A 16846-nucleotide genomic window follows, 5' to 3' on the forward strand; every position below is an offset into this window, starting at 1 on the left:
TCATCTCTCCTCGCCCAATCTAGTATTTACATCTCATTTGTGCCCATAGAGAAGCCATACACCAATGTGGACTTTAGATGGAGGACACTCTCAACAGAGACACATGCATTATTTTGTGCTCACACAGCCTGGCCTGGAGATGCAAAGGTTGTGGAATCCAGAATCTGAATGGGAGGGTCAGATGAATGGGATGTTCTCACAGTGTCAGGTGAGGACAGCCTGATACAGCCTTTCATTATGAGGCTGGGTCCCTTGGCCCCAGGACCACACTCAAGGAAGTGCCTGTTCCTGCCACTGTGGCTGAGCAGGGTTCCTCCCTCCCTCTCTCTCTCTCTCTCTCTCTCTCTCTTTGAGATAAAGTCTCACTCTTTTGCCCAGGCTGGAGTGCAGTGGCGCACTCTTGGCTCACTTCAACCTCCACCTCCTGGGTTCAAGCAATTCTCTCACCTCAGGCTCCTGAGTAGCTGGGATTACAGGCACATGCCACCATGCCCAGCTCATTTTTACATTTCTAGTAGAAATGGAGTTTCGCCATGTTGGCCAGGCTGGTCTCAAACTCCTGATCTCATGCAATCTGCCCACTTCTGCCTCCCAAAGTGCTGGGATTATAGGCACCCAAGCACTGACTCTGTTTATGCTTCTCTCAAGTGTGGCATGGGGCTGGCTGGGAGCCATTTTTCCTCTGTAAAGCACAGGCAGTTAATTGGTGGGCTCTGGGCAGAATCCAGCTCAAGGTTATATTTTGTTTGACCCACACATGTTTCAAAGAGCAAATTAGTTGCCAACGTGTAAACATTAGGAGAGTTCACAGCTTCTCCTACAATATCCAGAAGTTCATCCAGACAGTGCCCACATTCCCTGCTCCATCTAGACAGTGCCCACATTCCCTGCTCCGTCTCGATGGTTCCGCCATTCCCTGCTCCATCTAGGCGGTGCCCACATTCCCTGCTCCATCCTGACTGTGCCCACATTCCCTGCTCCGTCCCGACTGTGCCCACATTCCCTGTTCCGTCCCGACTGTGCCCACAGCACAGCAGCCTCCCCTCTACAAGGCAGGAGGGTGCTACAGGTGGCCACTCTCTCCACCTAGGGCTTCACTTGCTTTCTGCCGGCAGGCATCAGGGGGACCCATATCTCTCTGCTCTGACCCGCTGTGTGTTGATGGCAGAGTTTCATTATCCACATGCAATCTGACTTTCCATATTCCCAAGTCCGTGGGGCTGCCTCATCAGAGCATTGCAAGAACTGATAACCATCTTCTAAAAGTATCATAGTGATATTGCGAACACACATCACAGATCATGATAAATGGCTTTAATTTTTCAACAAAATCTCAATACTGCAGAAGCATTGTTGTCCTAGCTAATGAATGCATAGAGTATTGCCTGCAAAACAATCATTGAGATTCTATCTTTAAAGAGCTTAGAGCAGTACATGGTGCATAGCAAGGACTCTGTGTGTGAAGCCCATTTTTAAAATATAGTAACAAGGGTCTGAAAATATGTGGCTCAATTTGTCTTCCGCTTGCTTTTCCCTCTCCCCCTTTAAAATGAAGAGGAAGGGGAGGGAGGAAGAGAGGTTTGTGAGTGAAGACAGAGGCCCTTTAAGGCCTGGAAAGACTAAAGCCACAGGGCTCTCCCTTTGCCTTAAAAGGCACAGGAATCTTAGTGGGGAAAATAAGGTGGTGATAAAAAGCCAGTCCGTGTGCCTGGAATATCAAAGTCAGTGTGAGCCAGGGATCACGCAGCGGGTCACGTGCACTCTGGGTCTCTCTCTGCAAACCTGCCTTGCCTTCAGTCTGGGAATATGCAACTGCCTCCGACGGGTCTGGCTCGCACAGGGGCTGTGAGATGCACAAGGCATAGCTGGGCTGCCACTGGCCCGTGAACCCTGGACACGGTAGGCAAGGTGTGGTGTCCATATGCATCACTCGGGTGGGGTGAAGACCACAGCTCTCACTGGATTTTCAAAGGACTTTGTGACCCAAAGGACCACTCATCTCAAGGACTGTGGTAACTGAGGGGCTGAGCCATGCTGTGTTTATTATATGAAACAAGGACTGGAACCTCATGAGACCATGTGGATCCATGTGAGGATGGCCAAAGATGCACACATGCTGCTTTTAATTTAACTTAGGTGCAGGTTTTAAAAAATTATGTTTCGTTTAAATATTCCACACTCTTCAGGAATGCCCAGGCAGCTAAGCTTTCAGGATGTCGCGTTGCAGAGGACTCCGAAGCTACAGATGGCAGCTGGAGACCCTCTCAAGGCAGGTGGTAGAACAGGGGCCCTCTCTATCTGCTGGGGCAGCTCCTCCGGGTACCCCACTAGAAGGCAGCATGGCTCTGTCTCTGGGTGGGTGAGAGGTGCTGTATGAGTTCCCTGCACTATCCCGAGCTGGGTGGCCTCAACAGCAGATACTCACTGACTCACAGTTCTGGAGGCCGGAAGTTTGAATTCAAGCACGGCCGTGCTTCCTCCAAAACCTGTGGGGGAGGAGCCTTTCTGCCCTCCTCCCAGCTTCTTGGGATGGGAATGCGCATCCATCCTTGACCTTCCCTGGTTTGCGGCCTCTGTCATGGCATGGTGTTCTCCCTATGTGTCTGTGTCCAAATTCCCCTCTTCTGATAAGGACTCCAGTCACATCGGAAGAGGGCCCATCCCAATGACCTCATCTCAACTACATCATCTGCAAAGACCCTATTTCCCAACCAGGTCACATTGAAGGCACCTGTCTTTTTGAGGGGTTACAATTCAACTCACAAAGCAGGCCCATCACCTCAAAAGGACCTGCCACCCCAGTGCCACGCATTGCTCCCTGCCCACAGCCACTCCTTCCCCTGGCTCTCAGGGAGTGGGGGCACCTCTCCCTACTCCCACAGTGACCAAGCACCTTCCCCTTGCTATGCATTCTGAAGGGGGCATGTTTTCCTCCTCCATCTCAGCCCTGTAGGAAGTGAGTTCTTTCTAGCTTGAGGTGTGTGTGTGTGTGTGTGTGTGTGTCTATGTATATGAGTGTATGTGTCTGTGTGTTTTTGGGGAGATGTGTGAAGGGTGTGTGCAAGGGAGGAGTGTGAGACAGAAGGGCAGGAGGATAGCGCCATAGGAGTGAGCAGAGAAGTGACCAGGGCAGAATCGGTGTGTGCTTGTGACAAGTATGGAAGTGTCATGCCTTTAGGTTCAGTCCTGTAAGGTAGGTGTATTAGTAAGGGCATTGATTCTGCTACTTTAACAGAGATCAAAATAACAGTGGCTTAAGGAAGAGTGGGGTGGGTTTCTCTCTCCTGTACATCAGGCCTGTGGGTGGTAAGGAGGACCCTGCTCCACCACATCGCCCAGGCCCAGATGTGTGTGGTTCTTTGAGTGCCCGGTTATTTTCCAGACTCAGAGCTGCTCTCCACTCCCTCCATGTCCAGCCACTGGGAAGCAGGACCAGGGAAGTAAAGGGCACGTCCTTTTCTTTCCAAGAATTCCTTGGACATTGCCGTCTTCACTTCCATAGCTACTGGCCAGGGCTTAGTCACACAACCTTGCTAGCTGCAAGGGAGTCTGGAAAATGCAGCTTCTATTCTCAGAGGCCATGTCCTCAGGGCTTCTGCTAAATTTAACAAGGCAGGGACAGATATGGGGGAACCAGTGACAGTCTGTCACAGAAGAATGTGATTTTAGAAAACAGTGAAACAGTGTCACTAATCCACCCCTCACCCCTTACAATAGCAAAAAAGAAATCCAGTGGTACCCATTACAGTAAAGAGTATGAGAGGAATATGATTAGAAAATCAGGTTGCCAGGCAGGATGTGTCCAGTGTTAGCCAGTGGTGGGGTTCATGGTGAAGGCTTCGTCTCGGGAAGGTGTGTGTTGGGTTGTTCTACAGCCAGCTGGTTTTCGAAGACATAACACGCTCTGTAGCTCTCCAGGACCCGAGCCTGGACGTAGGCCTTGTCCTTCTCTTGCCAGCTATCAGACTCGATGTACACGTTGAACGGGTCTTGAGAGTGCTCCAGCTTCTTGGAGCGGATGTAGCTCAGCATGATGCCCAGGGTGAAGAAGCCAAAGAAGCCCAGCACCATGAGGACGTAGAGGGCCTCCAACTTGCTGTCATCGCCACGGGGGGACCTGCGGGCCAGGCCCGACACGTTGCCTCCCTGCTGAACGGTCTCCTGCCACAGCTTGTTCAGAAGAGGCATCACTGCTGTGGTGTTAGACAGGATCATCTTGGGCATCAAGGATCCCCTGCTGGAGCTCCAACTTCCCAGGCGCACCTCTTCAAAGCAAAATGCAACCCCAAATCAAAAAGTACATATTGGCCAAAACCCCCATATATGCACACACACGTACACAATTTCAAAATCTCACGTGAGAGGGGTAAGCTGACATGCTCCCCAGGCCGTGGCTTCTGCCATCTTGGATCTGTGCAATGCCTTCTCTTGATCGATGAATGGATACATTGATTCCCTTCTATTTCCGTCCACCACCTCTATTCTCCACCCCTATAGGTGACCATCAGAATGAGTGTCTTTAATATGCATTGCTGCATATTGTGGTTGTATGGGGTTGGATGTGTGCATTTTAGTTTACCTGAATGGTATCAAGTCATTCAGCTCATTCAGTCTCCTTCCTTTTCCTCACAACTGCGTTTTTGTGGTTCACCTGTGTTGCTGGATGTGTGCATTCCCTTACTTCTAATGGTTGTATAAAACCCATGGTGAATACCCACTTCTTCTCTCTGCCCTCTCTCCCAGAGATGAACACTGCTGTGGCTGCTAACTCCATAAATAAGAGGGGGACAAATATCCCTATCCTTGACCTCCTATGGACCTAAAAAAAAAATCACATATTTCACACAACTAGTTCCTGGGATCTTAAGCATGACCAGTCAGACTGGGGTGCTGCCAGGGCGCCCTTGGAGGTACTGTGCAATGGGTGGTCTACTTCACCATGGAGCATCTCTCTATGAGCACTTACATTCATTTGAATGAAACATCCACTCTGCCACATGGTGGACTTCGGAATGTCTAGGGAGATTTTACAGAGAGCTCCCTTGAAGAGGCCAGTGTTGCAGCTGTGCTGTTTTCCCTCCTTGCCCACACATACGCACACACACGTACACAATCTTAAAACCTCAGGTGAGGGGTGAGCTGACATGCTCCCTCATCCCTGGTGTGTGCCGTCATGGGTCTACACAATGCCCTCTCTGGGTTGATCGATGGATACATGGATTGCCTTTTATTTCCATTCACCATTTGCTGGCTATGCAGAGAGTGACACTTTCCCTATCATTTAATCTTGATATCACTGTCTCTGTATACTCATAATGGGCCTGGGAATTGGAAAAATTGTCTCCAAGTAACTGTGAAATTCTGTCAGGGATTTGGTATGCTGTGGAAACCCTATCTAGGTGACCTTGAGATCATTGGTAAGCTAAAAAACAGATCTTACTTTTTTTTTTTTTTTTTTTTTTTTTGAGCAAATGCCAGCCTCTACCCCCAGCTTCTGCTGGGAAACAAAAGCCCTGAGGCCAAGTTGTTGATGTCACACTCCAAACTCAAGCCGGAGGGGACCACTCGCAGCTTATCACATGTAAGTGCTCCCACTCAATATTTCTTTCTCTGTTTTATTGAGACAGGGTCTCACTCTGTCACCAGGCTGAAGTGCAGTGGTGTGATCTCAGCTCACTGCAGCCTCAACCTCCTGGGCTCAGGTGATCCTCCTACCTCAGCCTCCAGAGAAGATGGAACTACAGGTATGCACCATCATGCCTGGTGAATTTTTGTATTTTTTGCAGAGGTGAGGTTGCCCTATGTTGCCAAGGCTGGTCTTGAACTCCTGGGCCGACAGGATCCACCAAAGTGGTGGATTTTGGTCTCCCAAAGTGCTGGGATTACAGGCATGAGCCACCCCGCTTGTCCCTTACTCACTTCTTAGGAGCTTAAAGTAGCTGAGGAGAACACAGCCTGGAGGCACCCTCGGGATGACTGTTGTAACTAGAGGTGAAGCGTGTGTTTGGGAAGACAGCTTATGGCCAGAATCGCTATGGAAACACAAATCCCCGACACACGCTTGGACAGCTCTGTCTTTCCCAGCCAGGATGGGGACTGTGACATTTCACATCATCTTGTGTAGGACCAATAACCTCAGAAACCTGGCTCCTCTCCAGCTTAGACCTAGAGCCAATTCTTCATTGAATTGGCTTCACTATAAAACATACGCTGAACCTAGCATCAGGTGAAGACATCTGGCACCTTTCCAGGGCCCTCTTCCTCTACCCACCTCTGAAATTGGCTGTGTCTCAGAGTTCTATCACCCGCTATCTCCTCTTCCCACTCTCCTCTCTCCCAGGATGACCGCATCTGCTCCAGTTCACCGGCATGGCCGTGACCCAGGGCCCTCTTCAAGCTCCAGAGCCATGTGTCCAATGACCTGCTAAGGAGATGGTTCCCTTTGGCCATCCCCTGGCTCCTCAAACTTAATACCCCACCCTGGGCTGTCAGAGACTGGCCCCTGCCTCAGTGAACTGAGTGGCAACACCAATCACCCCAAAATCTGCATCACTCTCACTGATGACTGTAATCTCGTCATGGCAGTCCCCATCTTGAAGGCCTTCCTTGGCTCCTCCCCGCCTTCAAGGTGGAACTCCTGGTCTTCTGTAAGGATACAGGCCCTAAATTTGAGAATCTCTGCATCCCTCTCCAATTTTGTGTCTGCACAGACTCAAAAGCCTAAAAACCAGGAGAGGCCACGAACAATCTTTGATTCTCATTCATGTCTGATCTTTCTGCAAAGTAAAGAAGAGAGCCATGGTCAGCCACAGGAACGCCAAGCCTAAACCCCCAAAGCCCGAAATCCTTGGGCTGCAATTTCACTGCAATTGCCACTGTGTCCAGACCCTATGCCCTATGGTCCCTGCCGGCCCCAGAGCCTCCACACGCTGTGCATCTCCAGCTCAGACTTGCACCTCCTTCTTGGCTCATGAAACTTCTTAGTGATACCTACTCATGCTTAAAATTCAGCCCAGCTCTCACCTCCTTCCTGAAGTCTGCTCTGATGCGTGGGGCTGGGCCAGCACTGTGCACACCACGACCCCTGCTGACCTTATCATGATCAGGATCTCCAGGCCCCTTACCCCAACCCTGCCCCGCCCACCTAGCCTGGTGCTAGGCATGCAGCAACACAGGAGCTGGCCATGAGCGTTTATTGAATAAATGCCACCAGAACTTAGTATCTTTTGACCAGTGGGGCTTGACTCTTTATAACCTGCTTATTCTGATGAACAGATGCCAATGAGCTGGCTCCAAAGCTTTAACTGACTCCCTTTTCCAGAAGGGCAGTCATCTCCCACCCTGAGCCACAGTCTCAGGAGGCAGGTGTGAGGAGCAGAAAGAGCTCAGATTTTGGGATTCCACTGCCACCCCAGGGTTGATTCTAGCTTTGCTTTGCTACTTCCCGGCCACAAGATCCTGGACAGGTTCCTTATTTGCTCAGTCAAGTCTTTCTCTTTCCAAAGTAGTGAGAAACACCACTGACATCTGCGGTCTGTTGAATCACTGATCAGGAGCATAGAGTGGCTGACAGCATGGGGCACGTGGCAGGTGCACACTCAGTGGTCCTGGATAGGAGTTTATTGGTTTTTCCACCTCGTTAAGAAATTGCAGCCCAAGGATATGGGGCTCTGGAGGTTTAGGCTTGGCGTTCCCGTGGCTAACCATGGCGGCTCTCCTTTACTTTGTAGAGAGATCAGATATGAATGAGAATCAAAGATTGTGGCCTCTCCTGGTTTCTAGGCTTTGGAGTCTGTGCAGAGATATGTCAGGGGTTAAGCTGCCTGGGCTCAAGTGACTCAGGTACTTGTTCTTATACAAAACTAGCATTTAGCTCCATTCTAATCACAGGGGTAGTGAGGAATTGTTTGGTAACAGATCCAAACTAGATGCTCAACCATTTCTTTTTCAATGAGCCTAAACCACTTATGAATGCATAAAACCCTGCCCCAGAAAACAGACAGACCTGGACCTGATACTATGATGTTATTTCCAAAAACCCAGAATGATCACAACTAGCAAATAATTCTGCCACCAATTACTGTTAGAGAGTCTTTACAACTTTAAGACCATGTGAGAATAGAATTATGAAAGGCAGCATTTGAAGATCCACATGTTAATTGGCTTAAAACTGATAAATACATACAGCAAATTAAATTAAGAATAATGTCTGCAGTTAATTCATAATAGGGAGTTCACTGAGAAGGCTTGTTACTTACAACCAGGTGGACTTTTCTGTGGTCAAAGAAGCAACCGGAAACACCTGCTTTGAAAACCTCCCAAGCCCAAACCATCCCCCATCTTGTTCTAAGGCAGTGGTTCTCAATCTTTAGAGTGCTTTAGGGTGACCTTGTTAAAATACAGAATGCTGCTTTAATCCCAGCACTTTGGGAGGCCAAGACAGGTGGATGACTTGATGTCAGGAGTTCGAGACCAGCCTGGCCAACATGGTGAAACCCTGTCTCTACTAAAAATACAAAAATCAGCCAGGTTGCTGGCGGGCACCTGTAGTCCCAGCTACTCAGGAGGCTGAGGCAGGAGAATCACTTGAACCTGGGAGGTAGAGGTTGCAGTGAGCTGAGATTTTGCCATTGCACTCCAGCCTAGGTAACAGAGTGAGACTCTGTCTAAACAAATGCAGATTGCTGGGCTCTACTTATAGAGTTTCTGATTAGGTAGAGCTGGGGCAGGCCTGGGAATCTGCATTCCAAACACATTCCTACGTGGTGCTAATGCTGCTGGTCTGTAGGCTCCGCTTGGTGATCTCTTAGAATCACAGGGGGAGATTTTAGAAAATAATGGTTCCTGGATGTCACCTCCAGAGATTTTAATGTCACTGGTCTGGGTTCCTGCCTGACTTGGAGACTTTTTAGAAACCTCTCAAATGATGCTAATTTGTAGCCAAGATGGAGAACCACTGAGCTGTGGTGTGGGTCCCTAGGAAACTGAGCCATCAGCCTTTTGTGCTGCAGGGCACCTGGAGGAATTTTGCAAGAACATAAGCTATGATTTCGCTGACTATTTTTCATATCTTGTTTGTTTTTTATATTTTCTTTGTTGGTCTTGTTTGCCTCTGACACATTCTGTAGAGAAATTGCAGAAAGAAACTCTCCAGTCTTCAGTGTAACCTCAGCTGTCCCCATTCTCATGCACGCTGATGCCTTCAATTACAATTCGCCCATCAAAGCTTAGGTCAAGCTAATTAACTGCCTTTCAAATAACAACCCTATATTTTTAAAATAATTTTAAAAACTTTACATGTAATTTATTGCATGGCTTTTGTTGAATGTCCTCCATACTCCCAATGCCTGCAGGCTGGGTCACCGTGGTACTTTTGTGTAATGAGTCTCAAAATGAGTTTGGCAATGTTTTCTTTTTCTTTTTTTATGGTTTCTTTGGTTCATTTTGTTCTTGGCAATGTCTTCTTAGTAGTTAAAGTGGTGTAAATGACACAGTCTGGGATCTGCATGTCATTTGGGAATTTATATCAGATTCTCTAGGTTCTGTTCTATTGTACCTAATTCCAAAGCACTACATGCCCTGTGGCTGCATTTTCAGACTGTTGGACTGCAATAGAGTGGGAGAGCAACTGATCCAACAATCTTAATTTACAGAAAATGGGGCTCCTTAGAGGTGAGATGGCTTGCCAAAAGTAATCTCTCCTATCAGAAATACATGTCCTTAGCAAACCAGCGCAGGAGCAGAAAACCAAACACTGCATGCTCTCACTTATATGTGGGAGCTGAACAATGAGAACACATGGACACAGGGAGGGGAACAACACTCACTGGAGCCTGTTGTGTGGGGGGAAGATGGGTGGGGAAGAGCATTAGGGAAAAGAGCTAATGCATTCTGGGCTTAATAGCTAGGTGATGGGTTGACAGGTGCCGCAAACCATCATGGCACATGTTTACGTATGTAACAAACCTGCACATCCTGCACATGTACCCTGGAACTTAAATAAATAATAAAAACAGAAATAGACAACCAAAAATATATCTAAAATGTAACCTCTTAGCTATTGACTCATATTTGATTTAGAAAACAGCAATTCCCAGGACCTTGTACAGAAGAAACGGACCCTTTATTGAGGCTCAAAGTAGCTGAGGAATAGGCCACTTTTATCAGGTAGTATTGGATCTATGCAAATGGAGGTTGGCTTCTTACCTAAATATGCCATCAGAAGTCATCCCTGTTCCTATCCCTTCAGCTTTTTGTGGCTTGCACAGTGATTAAAGGGATGAGGGAGACAGAAACGGTAGGGGCCAGGGATGTTAAACTCCAAACAAAGTCCATCTGATGCCCAGCCTGTGCTGAACATTCTCAAACCGTGGCCTTGTCTGGCTCAGAAAGTAAGGGTGGATTCTGGCCATTTCTGCTTCTGCCTGGGTGTGAGACATGAATGCTGCCCCTAATCAAGGGTAGCATAATCTTTGTTTTCTTAAAAGCTTAGACCCAGAGCTGCTGGTCTGCTGGAAATCATTCAGGACACAGGGCTCTGGGTAGCCGAACTGAGTGAAGCACCTGTAGATGAGACCAACGGGGGCTCCTGCACTCTGGAGTTCCGTTAGGCCCCCAGCTGAACCCAGGGGAGAAGAGGGCAGTGGGTGGCGCCTCGCTGCTCCCGGCACACACCACCCTTCTGACTTATCCCACGTGCTCCGGCTGCGTGGCCTATCAGCACTGATAACAGCCTGGAAGCTTTCCGAACAGAAGCTTTCCCAGCATGAGAAACTTTCTTTCTCTCCCTCCCTCCCTTCCTCCCTCCCTCCCTTCCTCCCTCCCTTCCTTCCTTCCTTCCTTTCTCTTTCTCTCTCCCTTCCTTTCTCTCTTTCTTCTTTCTTTCTTTCTTTCTCTTTCTTTCTTTCTTTCTTTCTTTCTTTCTTTCTTTCTTTCTTTCTTTCTCTTTTTCTTTCTTTCTTTCTCTTTCTCTTTCTTCTTTTTCTTTCCTTCTTTCTTTCTTTCCTTTTCTCTCTTTCTCTTTTCTCCCTTTCTTCCTTTCTTTCTTTCTTTCTTCTTTTTTCTTTCCTTCTTTCTTTCTTTCCTTTTCTCTCTCTTTCTCTTTCTTTCTTTTCTCCCTCGCTTTCTCTCTCTCTCTCTCTCTCTCTCTCTCTCTCTCTCCCCCTCTCTCTCTCTCTCTCTCTCTCCAAAGCCTTTATATCTAAGACCATTTGTGGCCTACCCATGCATAAGCTGGTCAGGCTGTAGACAGCAGCCTTCCCCAGTAAATACTGCAGACTTCCTTACAATATTGAGCCCTGTCCCATTGATTCTGCAGGGGAGATGCGTGGGGCATTTGCTCATGGGGAGGCCACAAATTTGTTCCCCTCATCCCTGTGACTTCAGAGTCCTTTTGAGTGTGTTTAAAAGGGAGGAGCCGTTCTTCAGGCCCCCTGCCCTGAGCATACCCTTCTCATTCTTTTATTATTATTAGCAAACCTTCCCGGATCCTGATCAGTCTTATTGACTGGGTAAGGTTCTTGTGGCTGACTACAAGCTTTCTTCTAAAAGGAATACATTCTAGGGGTGAGTAGGGGAGACAGAAATGTCAGAGTCAGAGCTCAGGAATCTGGGCTCCAGCCCCAGCTCAGTCCTAGATAAACTACATGACTCCTTAACTTACGTCCCTAGGCTGACTGGGGTAGCATTTTTATCAGGTTTGACAGCACTCCTTACACATTTCTTCAAAGAGCATCCACTCGTAACGTCATCATTTGGCCTCATTTGTTTTAAGAAGCAGAATTAGGGTGAAAGCAATGATGGGTAAGCCTCATTTTGGTGAATATGACCGTACTGAGCCAAGAACTCTGAGTCAACTGTCTTCGGAAGCAACTGNGGTCAGAGCCCAGACTCTAGAACTAGACAGCGTGAACTGCACCCCAGCTCTCCCACATAGCATTTGTGTGCCAAGCTGGCCAGCTGCTTGACTTCACTGCATTTCATCTTTATCACAACACTGTGTCCAAATCTGGAAACGTTATTTACATCCTAGCAGAAAAAAAGCCACCCAGGCCCACCACATGCTTCCAGGCAGTTGGCTGGCTTTGTCTGGTCTTCTGTCCTTCCCCTCTTCCCAGAGTCTGTGGGCACTAAGGTGGCCAGGGTCTCTCAAGAATCAGGATGAAACCGTGCAGAGGCCCAGAATCAGACTGTCCTCTCTGATCAGAAAAGGGTTTTCTGTCACCTCCCAGCGGGAAGTGGGTGTGTGGCTTGAGTCTGGTGCTTTTACTGGGAGCTTCCTGGACCTCTCTGCAGGTGATGGAGAGAGGGCCTGGGGTGCAAAGGATGGAAATATAAACACGGAATACTCAGGGAGTCAGACCAGCGAGCCGGTGAGGAGACTCCATCAAACTCAATATGAAAACATGGGCGAGTGTTTGAATGACAGCTGAAGCCACACATCAGGAGGGAAGGAAGGAATCTTATCTTCAGCAAATGAAATAAATCCAGGGAGCCTCAGTGGAAATGATGGGATCTACCCTCATTATATACTATATATAATTACACACACACACACACACACACACACACTCACACAAAATGGGGTAAGCCTCATTTTGGTGAATATGATCTTATTGAGCCAATAATTTTGAGTCAATTGTCCTTGGAAGCAACTGTCTATTGTTTTCATCTTTATCACAACACTATGTCCAAATTCTGGAAACACATTTACCTCGTTGCAGAAAAGAAGCCACCCAGGGCCACCAGATGCTTCCTGGAAGTTGGCTGGCTGTGCCTGGTCTTCTGTCCTTCCCCTCTCCCCAGAGTCAGGGGGCACTAAGTGGGCGAGGTGGTGAGGAGACTCGATCAAACTCTATAAAACATGTGTGAGCATTTGGGGTATATGCCCCAGGTTTTTGTGCAGCATGGGATCAGCCCCCAACCTTCCTGGCATGTTTTATTATTTTATTTTATTTTATTTTTGAGACTGAGTCTCGCTCTGTTGCCCAGGCTGGAGTGCAGTGGCACAATCTCAACTTACTACAACCTCCTCTACCTCTTAGGTGCAAGCGATTCTCATGCCTCAGCTTCCCGAGTAGTTGGGTTTACAGGTGTATGCCACCATCCCAGCTAATTTTTGTATTTGTTTTTATTAGAGACAGGGTTTTGCCTTGTTGCCCAGGCTCAGCATACTTGGACTCAAGCCATCAGCCCGCCTTGGCCTCCCAAAGTGCTGGGATTACAGGCATGAGCCACGGCACCCGGCCTCTTGCTTTATGTTTGCTGTTCTCTCTATAGGTGAGGCATTCCCACCATATTCTGTTGTTAAAATTCTACTGGTCCTTCAAAAGCCAGCTCATATCCACACAGTCTGACTCTGATCCAGAATCTCTTCCCCTTCATTGACCCCCTCATACCTTGCCATATCTCTCCTGCAGTGCTGGTCATATTCTAACTTCTAACCATCTGTAGCCTTGTCTGGGTCATTTCCTCCCAGGAGGTCCCAAAGGACAGAGTCCATCTTGCTCTCCTTTGTCCCCACTCCAGTACCCAGAATATTTCAATAAGGTTTTCCTGAACTAAATGGGAATGCAAAGAATTAGATTCAATACCACTACAATGGGAAAGTGAGTGGATAGCTGATAAAGTATACTACGCTCTGAAAATAGATTGTTTAGTAATCAAAGGAAAAACTTTTGCAATGTAGCATGTTTTTATATATTAAATTTCATATTACTTATTTATATTTATATTATTAATGTATTTTTGTTATTACTCATTTTGTATATTAAGGTCTACAGTATTCTTATCTATGTATCTGCAACCCACTTTATTTCTAAAACACTTTCAGGCAGTTAGTGATTGTTAACAGTAGAGCACAATTTTCTTCCTTCCTTCCCCATTCCCAGTAACTCTTAACCTTTTCTCTCCTCCTTTTCCATGGTCTTTGTCACCTTCCAGTATAATATAGTTTTCTTAATTATCATGTTGATTGTTCAATGTTTGTCTTTCCCACCAAAACGCAAGCTTTTGCAGGCAAGGATCTTTGCTTGGGTTGTTCTTCATTGCATCCCAAGCAGCTAGAACAGTGTCTGGCATATGGTAGGAGCACCATAAACATTCAGCAAATGCAGGCAGGCATGCATGAACACATGAATAATAAGTGTTCCATTCAACTACCAGAAAGCCCGAAATCACACAGGAGCTGTCTCGCCCTCAGAGATTTAAGATGACAGCAATGAGTCCCTCTGATGTCTTCTAAGTGAGCTTTATTTTCAAGACAATTCATTTTCCAATAACCTGTCAAAAGCAGGTCCTACCTGAACATCCTTGACTATTTCCTTTGGATACAGAGAATATCTTCCTCCAAGGGATCCTCAGCTAACCTGAGGATTGTGTGAAACTGGCCAGAGAAAGAAGATCAGTTTTGCCTGGTCATTGAAAATCAGAGTCATGGCTGAATTTAAGCAACTGGGTGAACTCAGCAAAGTCCCCACTACCTGGACCATAAATGATAGCTACGGTTATTGACAAGGTACTTCCTTAATGCATCTGGAACCTCCTTCTTAATCTGAATGTGGACTCAAATGAACTGTCAATTCTCATGGAGCAATGTGACAAATCCGGGAGGCAATGTATTATGCAGTAGATTGCTCACATGCATATGTCTCTGCTGCTTAGTCAACTTTCTTCTAAAGTTCCCCAGTTTTCCCATTACCGCAATCAAGATCAGATATCAGTAATGTTCTCTGCGTCCCATGCCCTTTCTGCAGGGAGATGCCAAGACCCAAGAGCTGGTCCAAAAAAATAATAATAAAAAAAGAAAAGAAAAAGAAAAAAGCTGAAGATCTTTGAAACAAAGTGGGGACTCAGGTCCTGTGAGTGGTTTTGATTTTCTTTTTCGTTTGAAACTTGCATGTAGGTGTTTTCTAAATATTCCACAAGAATGTCTATAACTTAATAATGGAGGAATGTTTTCTTTGTTCTATGTTGGTGAGATGCTTTCCTACGCGTTTGTTGTATAAGCAGTGAGAACGGCAGAAGGGAAGGAGGGGAGAGGCTGAACATCCTATCCTGTTTCCCACTCTGGGGGTCTCGGCGCTTCTAGCCTGGAGCGTGCCCGCTGCGGGTCGAGAGACGCAGGTTCCAGGACCCCCCCCCCCCCCGGGTCGCCGGGCTAGGCCACCCGCGACCCGGAAGAGGGCCGCGGAGGTGGGAGCCCCTGACTTACCTGTGTCTGAGATGCCGAGAGAGCCGGGTGTGGGGCGGAGTGCGCGCCTGCCGAGCGCTGAGGCCACCGACAGTCCAGCCCCGGGGTTGGCACCGTCTGAGCGCCTGAGCGCTGCGCTGGGGGGCGGGCGGGGCCTCCCGGGGCCTCCCAGAGCCGCCACGCGTCCCGCCCCACTCTAGCCACCCGCACGGCCCAGCCCAGGGTCCCCTGGGACCACCCCTCACCAGCCCCGGATCACCCGGGTCCTCAGCACCTTGCACCCCAGACCAACTCCGCCGGAAGCGCTTTGGATCTTGCCGGAGAAGCTCAGGGCAGGCAGAACGTCCACGTTAGGATCCCGAAAGCCGACGGGCCGACAGATCCACCTACCTTCCGGCAAAAGTTTGAGGTTGCCAGGGAGGAAGCCACTGCAGCCCGGAGAAAGGCCCTCTGGGAGACGCCCCACCCTCGGACGCGCGGGCCTGCAAACATCTCAGAACATAATCACTCCGAAGACCGCTTATCCTCCGCCCCCACGGCTCTTTCTAGCCTCATCGCGCACCCCAGCTTCGGCCACACCCCGACTTGGCAAACATTTATTAAGCGCCTGCTTACTGAGTGTGCAGCCCTGAGCAGGGGGTGCAGCTGTGGGACAGACGGGAGGGGACCCAGAGCGGTAGGCAGTCGCTGGAGGCACCCAAAGCCTTGGCGCGCACTTTAACGTCCTGGGGGCTTTTCCGTCTTTCCGTCCTTCTCCAGGGAGCAAACCATGCAATGACCCAGGTGACTTCCCAACAAATTTCATAGCTATTGCTCACCAGCTTGGCAGACAAGAGTGAGAAGGGGCAGTCCCCAAAAGACAATCTCATGAACCTTCTGGGGAATGACGTCTAAGCTCCAGGCTCCTGCTCCGCAGGTGGGTCGCAGAGGCAGGTTACTGACCTAGGCCTAGAAGACATTCTCTAGGGTCGCTGCCTCCATGGTCTTCCTCCGCAGGTCGCTTGTCCCTGGGCCTCGACCTCGGCATTCTCATGCTGACGAGGTGATTGGAGGCTCTCCGAGGAGGGCACCGATGTGTCTGTGACAGGCAGAACCAGCATTGCCCTGCAATGTGGGGCAAAATGAACCCACACAGCCAGGTTGGAAGGTCCTGAAATGTTCATTGCCTATGACATGAAATTGCACTGTGTGAGATCTAGTCTGTGGAAAGGATCAGAGCTGTAGAAAAAGCCTTATGCATGTAAAAGTTCTTTGTGTTTTTACTTACAATAACTAGAATCTAAACATCTAAAAATTGAAAAATAGGTAAATTATAGTACATATTATTCTACGTAGTAGAATATTATATGCAGTCCTTAAAATAATGTTTACAAACAGTTTATAACAACATGGGGCCAGGTGCAGTGGCTCATGCCTGTAATCCCAGCGTTTTGGGAGGCTGAGGCGGGTGGGTCACTTGAGGTCAAGAGTTCAAAACCAGTGGCCGGGCACGGTGGCTCAAGCCTGTAATCCCAGCACTTTGGGAGGCCGAGGCGGGTGGATCACAAGGTCAAGAGATCAAGACCATCCTGGTCAACATGGTGAAACCCCGTCTCTACTAAAACTACAAAAAATTAGCTGGGCATGGTGGCGCGTGCCTGTAGTCCCAGCTACTCA

The 16846-nt window shown here is 48.3% G+C and overlaps 1 protein-coding gene and 1 non-coding gene across 4 annotated transcripts; both read right to left on the reverse strand.

The window, feature by feature from the left end:
* Positions 1–1299: 1299 nt before the first annotated feature.
* Positions 1300–15310, reverse strand: KCNE1 (potassium voltage-gated channel subfamily E regulatory subunit 1). 3 transcript variants are annotated; one of them, XM_037737653.1, is made up of 3 exons: positions 15212–15310; positions 14301–14411; positions 1300–4265 (listed from the first exon to the last, which is right to left on the reverse strand). In XM_037737653.1, the coding sequence occupies exon 3, from the start codon at positions 4222–4224 to the stop codon at positions 3826–3828; it is 399 nt and encodes a 132-aa protein (XP_037593581.1). In that variant the 5' UTR covers positions 4225–4265; positions 14301–14411; positions 15212–15310; the 3' UTR covers positions 1300–3825. The 3 variants fall into 3 exon arrangements, with proteins under 3 accessions (XP_037593581.1, XP_037593580.1, XP_017381684.1); XM_037737652.1 differs by lacking the exon at positions 14301–14411; XM_017526195.2 differs by lacking the exons at positions 14301–14411; positions 15212–15310 and adding an exon at positions 10207–10638.
* LOC119470822 lies at positions 11323–11450 on the reverse strand. The gene has a single exon (XR_005199792.1). It is a non-coding gene; the product is annotated as a small nucleolar RNA SNORA11 (small nucleolar RNA).
* Positions 15311–16846: the final 1536 nt, after the last annotated feature.

The sequence above is a fragment of the Cebus imitator genome, unplaced genomic scaffold, assembly GCF_001604975.1.
Source record: "Cebus imitator isolate Cc_AM_T3 unplaced genomic scaffold, Cebus_imitator-1.0 Scaffold41, whole genome shotgun sequence".
In the NCBI taxonomy this organism is placed as follows: Eukaryota; Metazoa; Chordata; class Mammalia; order Primates; family Cebidae; genus Cebus; species Cebus imitator.